This window comes from Protomyctophum bolini (genome assembly GCF_963924005.1).
Source record: "Protomyctophum bolini genome assembly, chromosome: 6".
Taxonomy (NCBI): domain Eukaryota; kingdom Metazoa; phylum Chordata; class Actinopteri; order Myctophiformes; family Myctophidae; genus Protomyctophum; species Protomyctophum bolini.
In genome coordinates, this window is record NC_137867.1 from 8,054,072 (window position 1) to 8,072,120 (window position 18,049).

At 43.3% G+C, this 18,049-nt stretch overlaps 1 protein-coding gene across 1 annotated transcript in view; it reads left to right on the forward strand.

Annotated features, from left to right (window-relative positions):
* edil3a (EGF-like repeats and discoidin I-like domains 3a) overlaps window positions 1-18,049 on the forward strand; it is a gene marked incomplete at its 3' end in the record, with an annotated part of 226,162 nt that overhangs the window by 133,474 nt on the left and 74,639 nt on the right. Inside the window, exon 5 of the mRNA XM_080767014.1 lies at window positions 13,908-14,089. Coding sequence (XP_080623140.1) covers window positions 13,908-14,089 — 182 coding nt within the window. The remainder of the gene's footprint in view (window positions 1-13,907; window positions 14,090-18,049) is intronic.

An 18,049-nucleotide genomic window follows, 5' to 3' on the forward strand; every position in this document is an offset into this window, starting at 1 on the left:
TAGTAAATAATAATAAAGAAATCGCCGTAAAACGCTGTAAAACATATTATTTAGCCACTTGAATGTCCCTGCCCCCTGTCAAAAATAGCTAAAAATCATTAACAGTTTGACTGCGGAATTAAATAATAAAAGGTATTATCATATTAATGTATCATTGTTAAGTTCACTCTGTATATCCACGGGCATAATAGCATGATGATGCCATTACAAAACATGGGCTACATGGAAGAAATGTGTTTAATAAAACAAAATTAACTGCTACAAGATCATTTCAGAGAGAGAGGGAAATACTAAATGAACTGTTAACTACATTAACACATTTTGTGGAGGCGAGTTGGTACATCTTCTGCTATTCCTAATAATAATAAATTCCAACCGAAAACATGAACCTTGGTTGACAAAAAGTCCAAAACGTGAATAGCCTACTTTGTTTCCACCATGCCGTCCGCATATGAACATGATACACTGCTCTCCCATCTTTGTTTCTTTCTTCTTTTTAAACCAACACTAGAACGTCTCACCCGAGTATAGAGCGTCGCAGTCCTGCCCCCTTATATATTCTTTCAGAGCAAACGTTTTTAACTCAAATCTTTGCTTCTGGGTTCCTGCCGGAACAGCATATTTTCAGATGGGGGTCGTGGCCAATTTACATATAATTTCCTTGACATGGAATATTGAGCACCACTGATAAAGAAACACAGGTATTTCAGAAAAATGTCAGAGAAAAAACACTTTAGTTGTTGTTTTTCTTCTTTGGAATTATTTGTTTGGCCCAAAATATTGTGTTTGTTGTCATGATTTGTCACGATCCGAGTTGGCTTTGTTCAAGGCTTACAGATCTTTGGGAAAAATGCATGGGGAATAATTTCCGTCGTCACCATGAAAGGGGGCGGTGCTCTATAGTCAGGTGCTGATGTGTTGTTTTCTTTCTTCTCAATTGCCCAGTTTCTACGTAGATGACAAAGTGCCAGCACGGTCAAACAAAGCCTTCAAAAGTGGTCTTTTATTAACCATTTTCAACCTTTGGGGTTATGTAAAACTTTTCAAAATTGTGTTTAAAAGAGCAAACATGTCACGAAGCAACGTGTTCAGATTCTTCATAATCTTTTCAGGAATTAGAGACTGATGTCAAAATGTGTATTCAGTGGAGGAAAACGGCCTTTATTCGTAGCATTGCAGTAAATCCTCAAATTAGTCTTATAGTGCTGCAGTACAGTATGTTGGATAAGACACACGTAACCACTTTCACTTTGGCTTTGAAACAAAATATCCAATGTTTTGCGCGACACTCTTGTATACCATGAGAGGGCATTAAAAAAAGTTTGAAACGTGGAGATACGTGTTTTGTCCGCCCCAGGCAGTGCCATCGTTCTAATCATAGTGTTGGAAGTCTAAGGGTGTTTGAACAGGGATGAGTCTGGGGGGGGGTGGGGGGTGGGGGTGGGGTGGGGTGGGGCGGGGGGGCTTAGCGCTGAAGTGGCAGAGCCTCCGGCAGGCGGGGCAGACTGCCCTCGGGGTCCGCTGGGATTAGCCAGGAGATTGTCAAAGCAAGCCGCAAATGGAACCGGGATTAACCGTACATCCAGTCATAATGGTGTTGGAGGAAAGTCTTCGCTAGTGTTCGTTTTTTTGATAAGAAAGGTCGCCAAAACCACCGCCGCTCTTTCTTTCTTTCTATCTATCTTTCTTTCTTTCTTTCTTTCTTTCTTTCTTTCTTTCGTTCCTCAACCTTCAAAAACCGTAAGACGTTTTCCTTTTTCGGTCCCCGTAAAATGAAAACGGTTTTGCCCAGAAGAGAAAAAGAAATTTCTAAATAATGAAATGAAATGATGAAAATGTCCAAACATTTTCAACATTAGATAACACTTTAAGTATCAGATGTACAAGCTTGGCAGTGGTGAAAACGATTGTGACGCTGAGTGCAGCATATTAACTTTAGCTGTGGACCCCCCCCCGGAAGCCCATCAAGGACCCCCCCCCCCCCCCCGGACCCCCACATTGAGAACCAAATGTTCATGCAGAACAAAACGTTTCTACACGTGTCAAACTCTTTTGAAAACAGAGTCAATCTTAATGTCATTGGTAAACAGGGTGGGCCCTGGGGGGGGGGGATTGGTAAACACAGTCACGTGAAACCACCGCAGGGTTTGGGGCCCGAATTGAGCTGCTCTCTGGAAGAGGGGCCCAGGAGTCAATTGGTAGAGGAGAATAAACCAAAATTACCATATTGATCACACATACAGGGTGCCTCAAATGAGTCTGAAAAGCGATCAATGCGGCTGTGTATACTGTAGTGTAATCTACCATTTACCAAATGTCCTTTTTATCTCTGCCAGCCGAAAGGCATGTGAGCGATTATGTGTTCACCCGTTATCTGTGACCCCCTGGATGCCCCCCCTGAACCCTGGGCTGTTTTAGATTATAAATATGTCATGTCAATCTTGATTACATCCACTTCTTTGTGTGTATGTGCATGTGCATGTGTGTGTGTTTAATATGGGAATATTACGTTTTTCAGGAAACTCTGGTGCTGTATGTGAACATTTAGGTGATCACCCTTTCACCTTTTAGGTGGAAACACGTTTTCACACTGAAGATGATTTTGATACTATAGGTGGTCATAGTGTAGTATAATTTTGCGCGCATGCAGCGCCCACCCAACTTCTAGTTTTATCACTGCAGTGATGTTATTGTGCATACTGTATAGTATCATCACCGTGGCTCAGTGACGCCATGTTGTAGTTTTATCAAAGTGGCTTAGTGACATCTTATTGTAGTTTTCCAACCACCGTGGTGAGAGGGTGGCAAGTATGCATCCAGCTTTCGGATTTAGAACATTGGTTTAGAACAAATGAGAAATCTTGACATTTAGATTTATTTTACTCAAATCTTCTCCTCTAGGGTTTCCCTGGCACAAAACATTTTCAGATGGGGGTCCGCGGCCGGAATTAGCCTCAAGTCTCAATGGGTTAAAACGTTGTTGATATTTGCCGAATTCCAAGCATGGAGTTGCACTGAAGTGTGTCTCAGTGTGTGTCGCCTTCTTTTTCATTTTCAGCATATAAAAAAGCTCTCTGGACAATGGTTTATTTTTTCTTGATAAAAGGCGGATAGTGTGAACACAGCCTAAGAAACAACATATGGTTGGTCTTTATACAACTTATGCAATGTTGTGTGACAGGGAAGGAAGCCATATCAAATAGTTTTCAACTCCACATAAGAAAAGTTTGCGCGTGTGTGTGTGTGTGTGTGTGTGTGTGTGTGTGTGTGTGTGTGTGTGTGTGTGCGCGTGTGTGTGCATGCGTGTGCATGTGCATATGTGTGACTCACCAGGCAATGACATCTCACCAAAGAGCTCATCCACCCACCCCGCTTCTCACTGAGTTGTCTGGAATTTATGAACACATCTACACAACACTGACACACATGACTACACATGTGCATGCACGCACGCACGCACGCACGCATGCATGCACGCTCTGGAATTCAGACACATACAGTACAATATAGTGTCGCTGTCTGCAACTTTTGTATATATGCCGTACTTCGTTGTCCTATAGCCTATATAAATGTCACATGCATTGTGATGTTGCGTGAGGAGGGGGGTGTTAACTGACAAGGCACAATTTGTGCTGGACAATGAAAGGATGACATAGCACCAAAAACCCGTTTTTCCTGAGTGAGTAAAATTAGGAGAAACGGCAAGATGTAGCCCTCAGTTTGACCCCTGTTTTAACACTGCTGAGTACAGGTTATGACAAAACCCAGACCGGACAATTTGTCACGCTATCTGAAGTGACCACAAGGTTGACTTTTTGACCAAATACTGACCCTAACAAGGAGATTCTCTGACGCCACACCTTGGCACATGCAACTACGCACGAACAGACACGCACGCCGAGTGTGGACATTTGATACATATCACACACCACTGATAAATGTGTTATTCAGCAGAGATGCACATCTGATGAAAAATGTAATATTCTTATTGTTGATTGCTGATCCTATTTTTCGAACCTATTCCAGTTGTGTATCGCGTTCGATCAGACGGGACCAGATAATGCGTTTGCCCTTGAATACTGACACATCTTCTGTGCAGGCTATATCAACAGCAAATCGCATCCCGGTCTGACTAACGCAATAAAACAATAAGCATTTAATTGTTTCCTTGTGGCTCATGCCAAATGGAAATAATCTCATGACGTGTTCGCTCATTGCTATGTGGTGTTTATGTCATTGTAACCAGTAATCGATATTATTAAACACTCCTTTTGATAGTACAATCTATTTTGTTGGAGCAGTTTATTTGGTTCATGATTTACTGTATATCTGAATGTTGCTTATGCAAAAAGGGAATTCTATTACATTTCATTTATTCAAGCGGTCCAACAACTCACGTCCGACAGATGAGACGTTTTTGATGTGATGCGCTGAAATAGCTTGAATATTCCAGAGTCATTTTATTATGATTTTTGGAATATCATTTGTGATTAATCATATCGGATTAATCCACTATTTCACGGACTACAGTGAGATCGTATTATCTGCTATTTTGGATGCATTTGAAAAGTTTAAAGAAATATTGAACCAATGAAAAAAAGTATTAACAAGAGCTTGCGGGACTAAATATAATAGCTACTGGAACAACATGGGTCATGACATCGACAGCGGTATCATATACCTATACGCATATATGCAGAGACACAGACGAACGCACGCGTCCGTGAAATCGCGATGCATTATTTATTCATAAGGACTTGCTGGTGTAATCACTGTGCGTTTGATTGGAAGCCATTAAAATATTGTGTTTTAAATCCATTTTGGGCGTTAAACCCCTTTTGGTGTTTTAAACATTATGTCATGATTTAGCTATTGAAAACCTACATGTATGAACATGTATAGGTCTGCTATTTTTGAAAAATCGTTAAAATGTGCCTCAAATCTTTAAGAACATTTGGCTATACTTTTGTATGCTTTTGTGTGATTTACGTTGATTTACGGCAAAAATAATAATAATAATAAAAACACAACTAGGCCTACTGTAGTTAGATAAGAGGTTTCTGCCCGACAGCAACATTGTGCTTCTTTGTCAGACCAGACTAAAGGACTCTGCTACCCGTTCAAACAACGAGGAAAAACAGCTGTGGATCTTTCGCTCTGTGAACTTGGGAAGCAATTTCAGCTTAATTCCAACATCAAAATGGACTTCCCCCGCTATATAGACCGCCTCCATCCTTCTGCAGTTCAAAGGTTAACGTCTCAGTGGAAGCTGTAGCTGGAATCAAACATCCACTTCAATGCACAATATATAGCACCTTCCACCAGGAGTTTTCTCTTTTCCTGTCAGTGTCACCTCGGCATCAAAGTTCATCAAAGTAGCACTCTAACCATTCGGCCTTATCTCCGTGATTCTGTATATAGGTTTTATGCACAGCAGCCATATTGGAAAGAGGTGTTACCGATGATTCTAATTCTCACAAACGAGAGTCGAGGTGCTGATATGGTGCACGTTGGCTCACTGGGAAACACTCTGCTACACCGGTGCCTCTCAAAGTGTGGTCCAGCTATAGGGACCCTCATGGTTCCTTGAGCCGGTTCCAAATGGACCCTTACAGGAGTCTAACTCTGAGAGTGAAAACGACAATATACCTCGGGGAAAGGTATATACTCGATACTCAGTACTGTTTAACGGTAATAGGCCATTCATTATACCTAATCATGCAAATGTATTTTTTTGCAACAATTTTATATTTCATACACATTTCGATAATACAGGTATGGTCGCATACTGTATCAAAGCCGTACACACATTACCACAGTGACATTAAGTTCTCCGCATTTGACCCAGCTCTTGGAGCGGTGAGCTGCAGCCGTTTGATTAGTTGATTTGATCCCCCCCATACCCTTTGATGCTGAGTGCCAAGCAGGGAGGCATTGGGTCCCATTTTTACATTCTTTGGTATGACGCGGCCGGGCATCATAACCCCAACCTCCCAGTATATAACCCCCCTATACGAAAATGTTCAATGCTGACACGACACCAGGTTAACCGGTTTGGGTTCATGAATGTTAGGCCAATAAATATATACCAAATGTCCAACCATACCTCAGTGGCTGCATGGACTATAGAGCTCCTTGACCTGCTTTCAGAAAATGCATGTGCGCGCGCATGTCATACGCTCGTGTGCACACACACACACACACAGACACACACACACACACACGCAGCAATTTACAATTACAATTTACAATTTAGGCATTTAGCAGAAACACTTAATCCAGAGGGATTTACAGTAAGCAAGAACAACACATGGTAATACATCGTCATGAAAAATAGTCATCAAGAATCATACGCACATGCACGCACGTACGCACGCACGCGCACACGCACACGCACACGCACACGCACACACACACACACACACACACTGACACACATGCACGCACGCACGCGCACAACATAACGAGAGATAGTTTAGTCGGGTGGATGATGGATGCTGTGCAAACCAGTTTTATTCGTCAAATCAGTTTCAATCAGGAGAGCTATTTTAGCCCAGATTAAAATACTTATGTGTAATTAGTGCCATTGGAGCTCAGCACATGGCTGACTAAAAGCACTCATTAACACTTCATGGTGTCAGCGGTGGTAAACACCAACCTGGGAGCTGTCATTCTCTGTGCCCAGTGGAGGACAATTACGTGTGTACGCAAGTAAATCATACATTATAATCAAGCCCAAATTACGCTATAAGTAGGCCTTCATTTTCAGAAATGGTCAGACTTTTTTTCCAGAATTAGTGACAATAGCAGATCTGCAAGCTCGCAGCTTGTAGATCATGTCAGGATGGGCATAGGAGGTGCACGCACATCCCACGCTAATTGTTTCTGCCCACTTATATACCTCTCTCCTGTACGCGCTGCTAACTTGCTATCCAAGTTTCGGCCACAGAGTAGCCGAAACGTTTTGTGTGTTTTTTTTTTCCCCGCCTTGGTATAAATAAATAAATAAATGTTTTTGGGGAGCTTTCTAAACGGTGTGCAGACTTATTCTTTCTTTTAAAAAGTTTCACACCGCCCACTACATGAATTTCACCCCTGAAAGGCTTTTCTAAATAATGTTAAAATAATGTCTTCAATTGAACGCTACATGGGGGACACTTTTCCCGAACTGCAACGTAGCATTGGGATTTAGTTTTAATACAAGTATAGGCCTATATGTGAAGTACTTAATAGTAAGTTGCAGTGGAGTACAAAGTACAATAGTTGGCTCTGAGGTGTAATGGGGTAGATATATATATATATATATATATATATATATATAAAGTATGACCAATTGGAAATTCTCACGCAAAGTAGAAGTTGCACACAGTGCAGTACTTGAGTGCTGCTCGTGTATCCAAGGACTTTTGTATGACAGGCTTTAGTGTCCAGCATTCACAGATGACTCTATAGTCACACACAAGAAGCAGAGACGTTGATATGACAAGCATAATTATGACACACTGGGCTTGCCATTCACTAATAATCCATTCCACATGCACGTCCCTAATGTCTGACTCTGAAATGAAGTGGACTTGTACCCAAAGACCCTTTTTTTTGTAGCAAGTCTGAGTGCAAATGAAGCAATTACACAGCATCTCCTTTGAACTGTGACTGTGTGGCTATAACTCCTGCGTTGTCTTTCTGATTCACACACGTTCAGCCAAACCCTCCTCCAATGTGCATAAGCACGCATAGCCTATCTTTACACACATTTGCTTTGAATTCTCTCTCTGTTTTCTTTGGTGCATCTCCTCCAAAACAAGCTTTCCTCGTCAAAAGCAAAAAGATTTGTCCTTCTCGTCACATGCCGCAGAGAAGATTGAGCTGTTTTTGTATCACTTGCTGTCTGTGGCGTTCAAAATACAGTTAACCAGGCTGAACTGGGTCCAATTAACGGCAAAAAAAATGTGTCAAAGGAAAGGGTGAAAGATGAAGAAGTCTGAAGATTGGTGTCATGCCTCTCCACTTTGCCCTTCCTGCCAGAATGGTATTAAAAGCCTTGCCTCGTCATGAGGCGAGGCAAGGCTTTAAATACCCTGCAGGTAGCGAGAGCATCTGTTTTTCGGAGGTTTGACGTCTTTAAACACCCTTCGGACAAAGGAAGAGCAAGGCATCGGTTTCTCGGAGGTTCGACCTTACCAGCAAGCAAGGAAGAGCAAAGTGACAGTTTAAATTGTTTTGTATCATTGGATTAAGTTTTCACATCTTTAGATACACTTTGGGCAAAGGAAGTGCAAAGTGTCTATTTTTTTAGGGCATGTTGACATCTTTAAACACCCTTCAGGCACAAAGGAAGAGCAAAGCATCTGTTTTTTGGGGAGTTTTGACATCTTTAAACACCCTTCAGGCGCAAAGGAGGTTTTTCAAAGTCCTTTTCATCCACGATGGTTTCACGCTGCAGCAGCCGAAGCTCCCTGCGCTCCAGCTTCAGAGCGCTCTTCAGCATGGAAGACGGAGAGATGACTCCGCCGCGTCCCCGCGTCACCGTCAGGAAGCGCCGCGGCCGGCAAAAAGAGCCCGCCGACGCCAGCGGCCCGGTCGACGACATGGATGACGAGAAGAAGCCGCTGGCGAACCGGAGCGACACGGAGAGCGGAGAGGAGGAGGAGGAGGAGGAGGAGGAGGGGCAGGGGGAGGAGGGGGACGTTGGCGACACGACGAGGGGGTTGTCGGACGAGGGGGGCGAGAGCAGCAGGAAGACGGACAGCGAGGGGAGGCCGTCGGTGGCCGAAACCTTACCGTACACGGTAGACCAGGAGGGACAGGAACTGGGGGAGGAGGAGGAGGACTTCTTCAGCGATGTAGAGCTGAAGCACATTGTGGAGCGTGAGCTGATTGTGGTGCCCAAAACCTGCGGTTACGTTATATACGAAAACGTCTACATCATACGTGAGCAAATGGCACCTTTGTACGGTGATCTGTGCAAAGCTCGCTCTCTCTCTCCTCTCTCTATTTCTGCTGCGTGTCTCTCACTTCTACCACTCTCTGTATCTCTCGTTCTCTCTGTTCTGTCTGTCTGTCTGTCTGTCTGTCTGTCTGTCTGTCTGTCTGTCTGTCTGTCTGTCTGTCTGTCTGTCTGTCTGTCTCACACACACCGTGAAAGATCCAGATGTCCTATACACTCGTCTCACTCATGGCTCCAAAACTGTAGAATTAACTCTCCAATTACAGTGCAGTCTTGCTTCCAGTTAACCCTCTAAGACCCAGGGTTGTTTTTTTTTTCTGTTCTTTTTTCACCTAAACGTCATCAGTGATGTTCATTGCAATGCCATTTCAATGCCATTGGTCATGATATTTGCATATAAACACCCCCCACAGAGGCTGACATTCACACAAATAAAAAATGTCTGGACTGGATTTTGAACATTTTTTAACCTAAGACTTTTGACCTTTACCCTAATAAAGGGTCACCTCTTCAGACTCCACCTCACCCCCTAGCACTCACCTCTTCAGACTCCACCTCACCCCCCTAGCACTCACCTCTTCAGACTCCACCTCAACCCCTAGCACTCACCTCTCCAGACTCCACCTCTTCAGACTCCACCTCACTCCCTAGCACTCACCTCTTCAGACTCCACCTCACCCCATAGCATCTACTGGAAGCCCCCATAAGTCCCATGTTAGACCCAGAAACTTTTATGATTCAAATGTCATCTACTAGAATTTCGCCGGCCTTTGGCCGGCGAATCCTAGTTACATTGCAGCGCAATATGGGAAGAAGGAAATTGCGTTGACAGAGTTGACAGACTCCACTTCATGTTTCAGCTGTGTTTTTAAACTCAGTAGTGTGCCCTGCACATGTAGTAACGGATGGGTTATAAATTATTATAATAACAGAAAGTGTTTTTTATTTCTCATAAATACGCAAACATGGTGAAACAACTACAGTCACAGAGAGCAGTGCCAAGGTAGCTGCTGCCTGCTAACGATGCAAACAACAGCCTTGCCTGTCGTGTGTGTGTGTGTGTGTGTGGGGGGGGGGGGATAGCACTAATTTTCGACATTTTACTGTGTCATAAAAATTTACATCTGTAGCCTATATTGTGATTACATTTGACCGTACATTTGACTCTTGTGTTATATTCTTGTGAAATATTCAGTAAAGTATTGTGGTGAAATATTCACCCCAAGTTGATAAGATATGCAGAGAATATAATACCAAGAAGCCCCAGTTTGAAATGCATTAGGCCACAGACCCCCATTTGATACCATTTGCTCTCTGGGAAAATCAGGGTCCATTTGGTTCCATTTGTATGCTCTTGGAGTATGATGACTGTGCTAACAGTATTATCATAAAATATGTCTCAGTTTGAAGATTCAAAAAAACATATTTCATATGTGTGAGCTTGTAAAGTAGAACGTTCAACCTAGAGACAGTGTTGCCAAGTCTGATTATTATAAGCTACTTTGGACTTGTTTATCTATTGGTAGTCCTTGACATGGAAATGTTTGAGTTCCACTGCTCTGAAACAACATTAGACAACAAAGTTTGACAGTCAACACTATAATTGATTATTTTAAGACTAATTTCCGGACCATTTCTGATTTACCTACTTTGAACTGGCCTATTAACATTTTTATAGACCTGGTTGCTTGTTTCACTCTCACATCCACGATATGTGGCAACCCTGGTCCCTGGTTTGTTTTGCGTCTGGATGTTTTTTTGTGTTGCTTTAGCATCTTTAGCACAGTAGCTATCAGAGGCTGCTGCAGCTGCTGCTGTCATGTGGAAGCAGGAGGGAAAAAGAAAAAAAGACGAAAACACACAGCATTGCGCGCCCGCAGATCTGCCCTTAAACGGCAGATCTGTCGTTTTATGGATCATAGAACGAACGTACCGGTATGCTGTTAGCTTGTTGCTAACGGGACCCCCCCCCCCCTCTCTCTCTCTCTCTCTCTCTCTCTCTCTCTGACGTTCTCTCTCTCTCGCTCGCGCGCGTTACTCTAACACGTCTTTCTGTCTTTCTCTCTCTCTCTCTCTCTCTCTTTCTCTCTCTCTCTCTCTCTCTCTCTCTATGTCAGAAAGCGTCAGTTTACTCACAGCACAGCACCGTCACTCCTGTCAGTTATTTCGTCGTGTATTGGTAGCCTATATGAGCCCAATATTGGCGTTACGCATTTCACTTGAATAATGTTGTGTGCGCACGTGCGCACGCTGAGAAAGACAGTTATTTAATGAAACTGAAAATTATAACGTGCTGCACTGCTGTCTCGCCGCCGTATAGCCATTCCTGTGTGTGTGTGTGTGTGTGTGTGTGTGTGTGTGCAGGCGTGTGTAGTCGGCATTGGCTGGCAGGCGAAAATAGCAAAAGCTATACGTGTAATGTAAATATTTCGGCACAATCCAAGTAGTGACAATGAACAATGTTGATTTAACTAAGGGATTCGCTGAGTGTTTTATTTTGTAAATACAGGGATTTAGAAGGGATAAGCAAAATAGTGAGCCAATAATTTCTCCCCTTCCTTCTGTCTGTTATCCTGCGAGAGCCCTAAAAAGCAAGATGGCTGATTGTGAGACTGAAAAGTAGTGTGGGGGCGGGCCTGGTGGGCCTATGAGAACACAGAGCAGTGTTGCCAGGTTTGCGAATTGTAAGCGAGTTGTAGTGTGTGTAAGTAGCGTGGTTAAAAGGCCTTGTGGCGTTGCTGTTGGGGCAACTGCACATGTCGTCCAGTTTTTGTCGACCAGTTTCTGTCCACTGCTTTTGGCACGTGATCAACTTTAGCATTGTATAAAGAGATAGGCTTAGAAGATGAGATTAAGCTTGGTTGCTAAAAGTTGCACGTTGAGCAATTTGAGTAATTAGCATAATATGTGACCATAGTACTCATTAACATCCTGTATGAGGCAAAAACATCATCATGCTTTAAGTAGCATGTGACATGTCAAACTAGGGTGTTTTCATGATGCTGAATCCATTCCTAGCATTATTTTTGCGAAAAAGAAAAAAAACACTCCTTGAGCTAAAATCGCCCATAGCCGCTTGCCGAAATGTGCTGACATTTGTCAAGATGGCTATGGCCGTTTTTAGCCCAAGGAGTGTTTTTAAAAATGCATGGATTCAGCATCATGAAAACCTCCTAGTTCCACACGTCACACGCTACTTAAAGCATGATGACATTTTTTATGTTTCTGTCTTTAAACGACAAGATGTTAATATCATATCAACATCATATCATCATATCATACTATCATACTATCATACTATCATACTATCATACCTCATACTACACTCATGTCTGCACTGTAACTGCCGTAGCTCCTCACTGCCTGCACCAATCGCTCCCACTTTTCACATTATTATCAATTAATAATGAATTAAACGGGTATGGGCTAGTTATGCTAAATACTCAAATTGCTCAACGTGCAATTTGTAGCAACCAAGCTTAATCTCATTGTCTAAGCCTAGATGACATTTGAATCATAAATGTTTATACTAATCACCATTTCTGGGTTCATCAAAATCCCAGACTCAACCTCACCCCCCATAGCACCACACTTCTCATGTATAGGCTACTCCTTCTCGCCACCTTTTCATTCAACTGATGCTTTGATTGATTGATTGATTGATTGAATAGTTTATTAGACAAAATGTAAAAACAGCAACAGAGTACAGTCACGTTTTTTTAAGGCATATGTGACTCTTTTTGATAGAGACAGACATGGCGGCAAGACTAACTGGTCAAGAGAGGAGAACGACAAAATGAGTTAATAGCACAGGCAGACTCTTCACATAATACTAGAGCATGTCTGAAATGAATGTCAGAGCTGTAAATGTAAATTGAAATAAATGCTTACACATCTAGCGAGGTTTAATGTCCGACTCCGAATCCACAGAAGTGAACCTTTCAAACCTGTTTTCTCATTCTCACGGTTTCTCTGCAAGACATTACTCTATAAACCTCTCCAAAAACTGAGGGTTCAAACTGAACAACAAATATGTCAATTCGAACCTCCCATGAAACATACAAAAAACGAAAATGAAAAAGATGTCAATGACTTAGCCTCGGTCAGTAGCGGTCACATATAGCCTATATACCGTCTGGAAATGATTTGACTGACCACGCACGAGCATAATAGCTATATACGTGCACATGGTCACACAGGGAATCATTATGGAATACCGTCTGAAAAAACCCTCGACTGCAGCACTGCCTGGTATATCCTGGTGTCTTTGAGGCTCTACATTGTCCTCTCTGTAGTCCATTTGTGACTATTTACCAGTGCTGGAAAAAGTACTCTTTTACTAAAAGTATCGATACTACAATAGGCTATATTAATACTCTGTTACAAGTAAAAGTCCTCATATAGTAGGACTCATACGCAGATTGCAGAATGTCACGTTTCAAGTTCACAACAATGTGTCACATCACAGCACGTTGTGATGCATTTGGGGCTATTTTTGAGCCCCTCCTATATACGTTTGTCTTGTCTGTCACTGAGCAAATCGACATACATGTATGCATGTTATGTTATGATATTGTGATGATGTAAGATGATAAAGCGCCCCCTCACTTTTTTTTAAAATAATAATCAAAATCTACAAACTGTAGGAAAAAAAAATTAGTGGAGTAAAAGTACAAATTTGGATACGAGATGTATAGTGGAGTAGAAGAAAAAAGTATTTGAAATTGTAAATGCTCAAGTAAAGTAAAAGATAAATACCTCTATATCTACTTAGTTGCTTTTTCCACCACTGCTATTTACTTGGTTGTTTTTTTTTTACTCTAATTAAGTTTTACTCTGCGTATTCAGCACACTTTTAAGTAGCTCTCGATAAAAAAAGCATCTGCCGAATGGCTAAATTGTCAATTCTCTCCCTCCCTCCCTCCCTCTCTTTCTCTCCCTCCCTCTCTCCCACTCCCAGAGTGCTCTGGTCCGCTGGGCATGGAGGGCGGCATCATCTCCAACCAGCAGATAACGGCGTCCTCCACCCACCGCGCTCTCTTCGGCCTGCAGAAGTGGTACCCGTACTTTGCGCGGCTCAACAAGAAGGGCCTGGTCAACGCCTGGACGGCTGCCGAGAACGACCGATGGCCCTGGATCCAGGTAAACACTCAAAAGGCACCGGCCGCGACGCGCCACGCCAGGAATGCACAGAACGCTTTTATCCCATTCTGACCTGAGATCAGATTCATACGAAGGTTTCCACTGGACACACACTGGTCTGATTAACCCATTCTGACCCGAGATCAGATTAAAAAAAAATGTCAGTCGTTCTTCGATTTGTCAAAAATAGCAGACCTACAAGCTCGTAGCGCGCCACTCGGTGGCGCGCTATGAGCTTGTAGATCTGCTATTTTTCAATAGCTAAAGCATAACATGATGCTAACACCAAAATGGTTTCCCGGTCAGAATGGGTTATAGACCATGGAGGACAGCAGCATTACAGTACATATAATTGAGTATTTTTGGATACTTTGGCTCGACTGCATTTCAAGTCAAATAATATAGCATGTTTGACTCCAGTAAATATCTACGAAAGGAAACAAAAGTGTGTTCGGGAATTAACCACTAATGTCATTTTTAAAGCAAGCTCACAATGTGTCACGATGTGATGCGTTGTGAGTTTGTATAGTTCAACTATTTTCACTGTATTTGAAATGGAGCTTTCTTTTTTTTTGGTAAATCTTTTAATTTTTAGAAACAATTTATATAATTTATACTTTTGAATAATGATGGCTTAGTTGAGTACAATTTGACCGGGAGTAACTCCATGTCGACTCAATCCATGTACTGACCTCGAGGGCATTGTCCAACCACCGCTCACTTAGATGTCATTGTCCTTGTGCCACAACGGACCAGCGAACAAACTTACCATTATACATTAAGTCACATCTCTCACTTTTTACTTTCTTTTTGCCTGTGCAATCTGCACTACTGTATACTGTCCGCTTTCACGGTTAATTTGTGACAGGGTTGATCTTGTGGCTCGCTGTACTAATTCATTTTAGTGGGCAATTAACAAAAAAGTGCACCGAGGGTGGAACAGATGCTGGCTCTATAGTCGTCTGTGAGGAGCCAATGTTGTTGGCACAAAGACCCTTTTGCAGTGGTGGACGAAGTATTCTATTACCTACTTGTACGCCAACATTTTACTTGGGTGAAGGTACAAAAGTTATACTGCCCGACAACACATAACATGCTGTAAACAATTGTTTTAATGAAGACTCGCAAGCTCACAGCGTGGCGCGATGCGATTTGCGAATAGCAGAAGTATAAAACGGGGCCTACAGTAATTGGGTCAATGCCCTTTTTTTTAGGTTTTCAAATGTATTTAGTGGAGGCAAAAAGTAGCAATGGAGAAAACACAGTAAGGTATCGTTTGTGCATACGGTACCATCTCTGCTGGGTGGAAACCTCACATGTCCAACTGTTACGGCTACTTCCCACTGTTCCCAGGAGTCAAATTCACAAGTATATCAAACATATCAGATGGAACAAGCTTGAAGCGCGGCGCGAGGGGACCTGTCGATCTGCTCTTTGTGACGCTTCTGTGTGACGCTGTAGTGTGAAAGTAAAGTGAAAAAGTACCTCAAGAGATGTATACAACAAAAAAAAGTACAGTGCTCGGCAGTGAATGTGCTTACTGTAGGGCGTGCTATTTTGAGGTCCCGCCTGACTCGGCGGTATGAAGGGCTGACGGTTCGCTCCTTGTTCCGAGCATTATGCTGGTATGTGAGATGTTTTGCAGAGATGTTTGGAGGAGGATTACCACGCCTGTTTTCTTTTCACTTTGCGGTTGCCATGTTGTATAATTGATAGGAATTTGTGGTAAACACAGTGTCACCATGGCAATGGAATCAGCGTTGAATTGGGTGATTCATGGATTCTGCTTCGCCGTAAAACACTTGAGTGTTGCTTCTGTGTGTGCGTGTGCGCGTGCGTGCGCGCGCGCGCGTGTGTGTGTGTGTGTGTTTGTGTGTGTGTGTGTGTGTGTGTGCGCGTGTCAAGGCAAGACAGACAGACTGGTCACAGCAATGACATGCAAATGAGAGAATACAAAGCAGATAATTCAGACCGACCACAGAATACATAAATACCACATTACATCCAGCACTGAGGGGGCAGGGGCTCAACCAGCACATTAAAAGTATAATTCATTATGATAGTGGAATTATCATTACTTGTCGGCTGTGGCTCAGGAGGTAGAGCAGGTCATTACTTGTCGGCTGTGGCCAAGGAGGTGGATCAGATCGTCCAATGACCCCAGGGTCGGCGGTTCGAATCCCGGCTCCTCCTGTCGAAGTGTCTTTGGGCAAGACACTGAACCCCAATGAGTTGGTCGGTGTGAGCTCGCCACCATTGGTGTGTGTGTGAATGTGGGAAGTGAGGACGCTGGCGTCGACTGTTCGCCAATTCACCTCCCAATGCAGCAAGGGCTGAATCCATTGTTGCATGAATCTGCACGATTCAAATGAGACCACCCCCATCCAAAACGGTTGAGAAATGACAGAGTTACCAAATTAACTTAAAAAAAAAATAAAAGAATAAAAAATCCGGCCGGCCGACCCTTAAAACGACCGGCCGGCCCTTTTAACGACCGGCCGGCCCTTTTAACCGGCCTACCCGCCGGCCGGCCCTTTTAAGGACCGGCCGGCCCTTTTAAGGACCGGCCGGCCCTTTTAACCACCGGCCGGCCCTGTAAACCGGCAGGCAGGCCGGGCCGGTAAAATGGATTCTGCCCTCCCTCTCCCAATGTATGAATGAATGAAACATTGTGAAGTGCTTTGAGCACTTGGAACCCACATAAGCCCTTATTGGCGCCCCCCACATAAGCCCTTATTGGCCCCCCACGTGATTAGCTTGTTGTTGTTGTTTGAAAAATGACGGGGACGGCCCCCGGCACAAGCACTCGGTGGTCTGTTCTATTTGTCCAATTTCTATAGCAGCGGAGTGCTGATGTGAGCTGGGGGTTGATTGCTCCATCTGTCCTCCATCTATAAATGCACCACGTCTCTGTACGTCTGTGTCTGTACGTCTGTGGCTGTACGTCTGTGTCTGTACGTCTGTGTCTGTACCTCTGTGGCTGTACGTCTGTGTCTGAACGTCTGTGTCTGTACGTCTGTGTCTGAACGTCTGTGTCTGTACGTCTGTGTCTGTACGTCTGTGTCTGTACGTCTGTGTATGTAACGTAACTCGAGAACCGCTCACCCAAATTACACTTCAAATTCGGCGTTCCACACCCCCACAGGGAGGCCCCTTTTCCACCGGTTGGGAACCGGTTCAGTTCTTTTCGGTTCTTAGTCCATGAGCCAGACCTCCAAAATTGGAACGTTAATTATGAATTGAGCGTGCAAAACCATACCTATATTAAATTGTTATCACCATGAAACTTCCCCAGTTGATTACTTACACAAAGACAATGATTTATTGTATTACAAATCTTAAAAATGTAAATATGCAAATTATCAATATAGGAATATATGCAAAAAACATAAAATATGAAAAGGCTACTACTATACTGTGGAAGGGTTATCATATAATAATTTATTTATATTGATCCTATAAACAATTCAATATAGGTATGGTTTTGCCCACTCAATTCATAATTAACGTTCCAACTTTAGAGCTCTGGCTCATGGACTAAAACCTGGTTCTGAACTGAACCGGTTCCCAACCGGTGGAAAAGTGCCCGGTGTCGAGTCGGTCGGACCAGGGACAGCCCTCCATTCCGAAACACCGCCATCCAGAAAACACCGCCATTCCGAAACCCCGCCGAAACACCGCCATTCCGAAACACCGAAAGGGTGTGAATTGTCTATTTTCACGTCAATCAATGGCCGCTCATTCGGCCCTACGGAGCTGTTATCTAATGAGCCCAATGTGCGCGCGTCCAGAATGAGCGCCCATTGACTCAGAAATGGGCCATCATGTTAGTTTATCCTGCTTTAATTATGTTATATATATTCTACATACATTCTCCACAACTTCACTAAATACACCACCACCGTGTGGTTAAACTGAGCTCTCCATGTCTGCCTCCTCCTTATTTGGTCAGCCTGACCC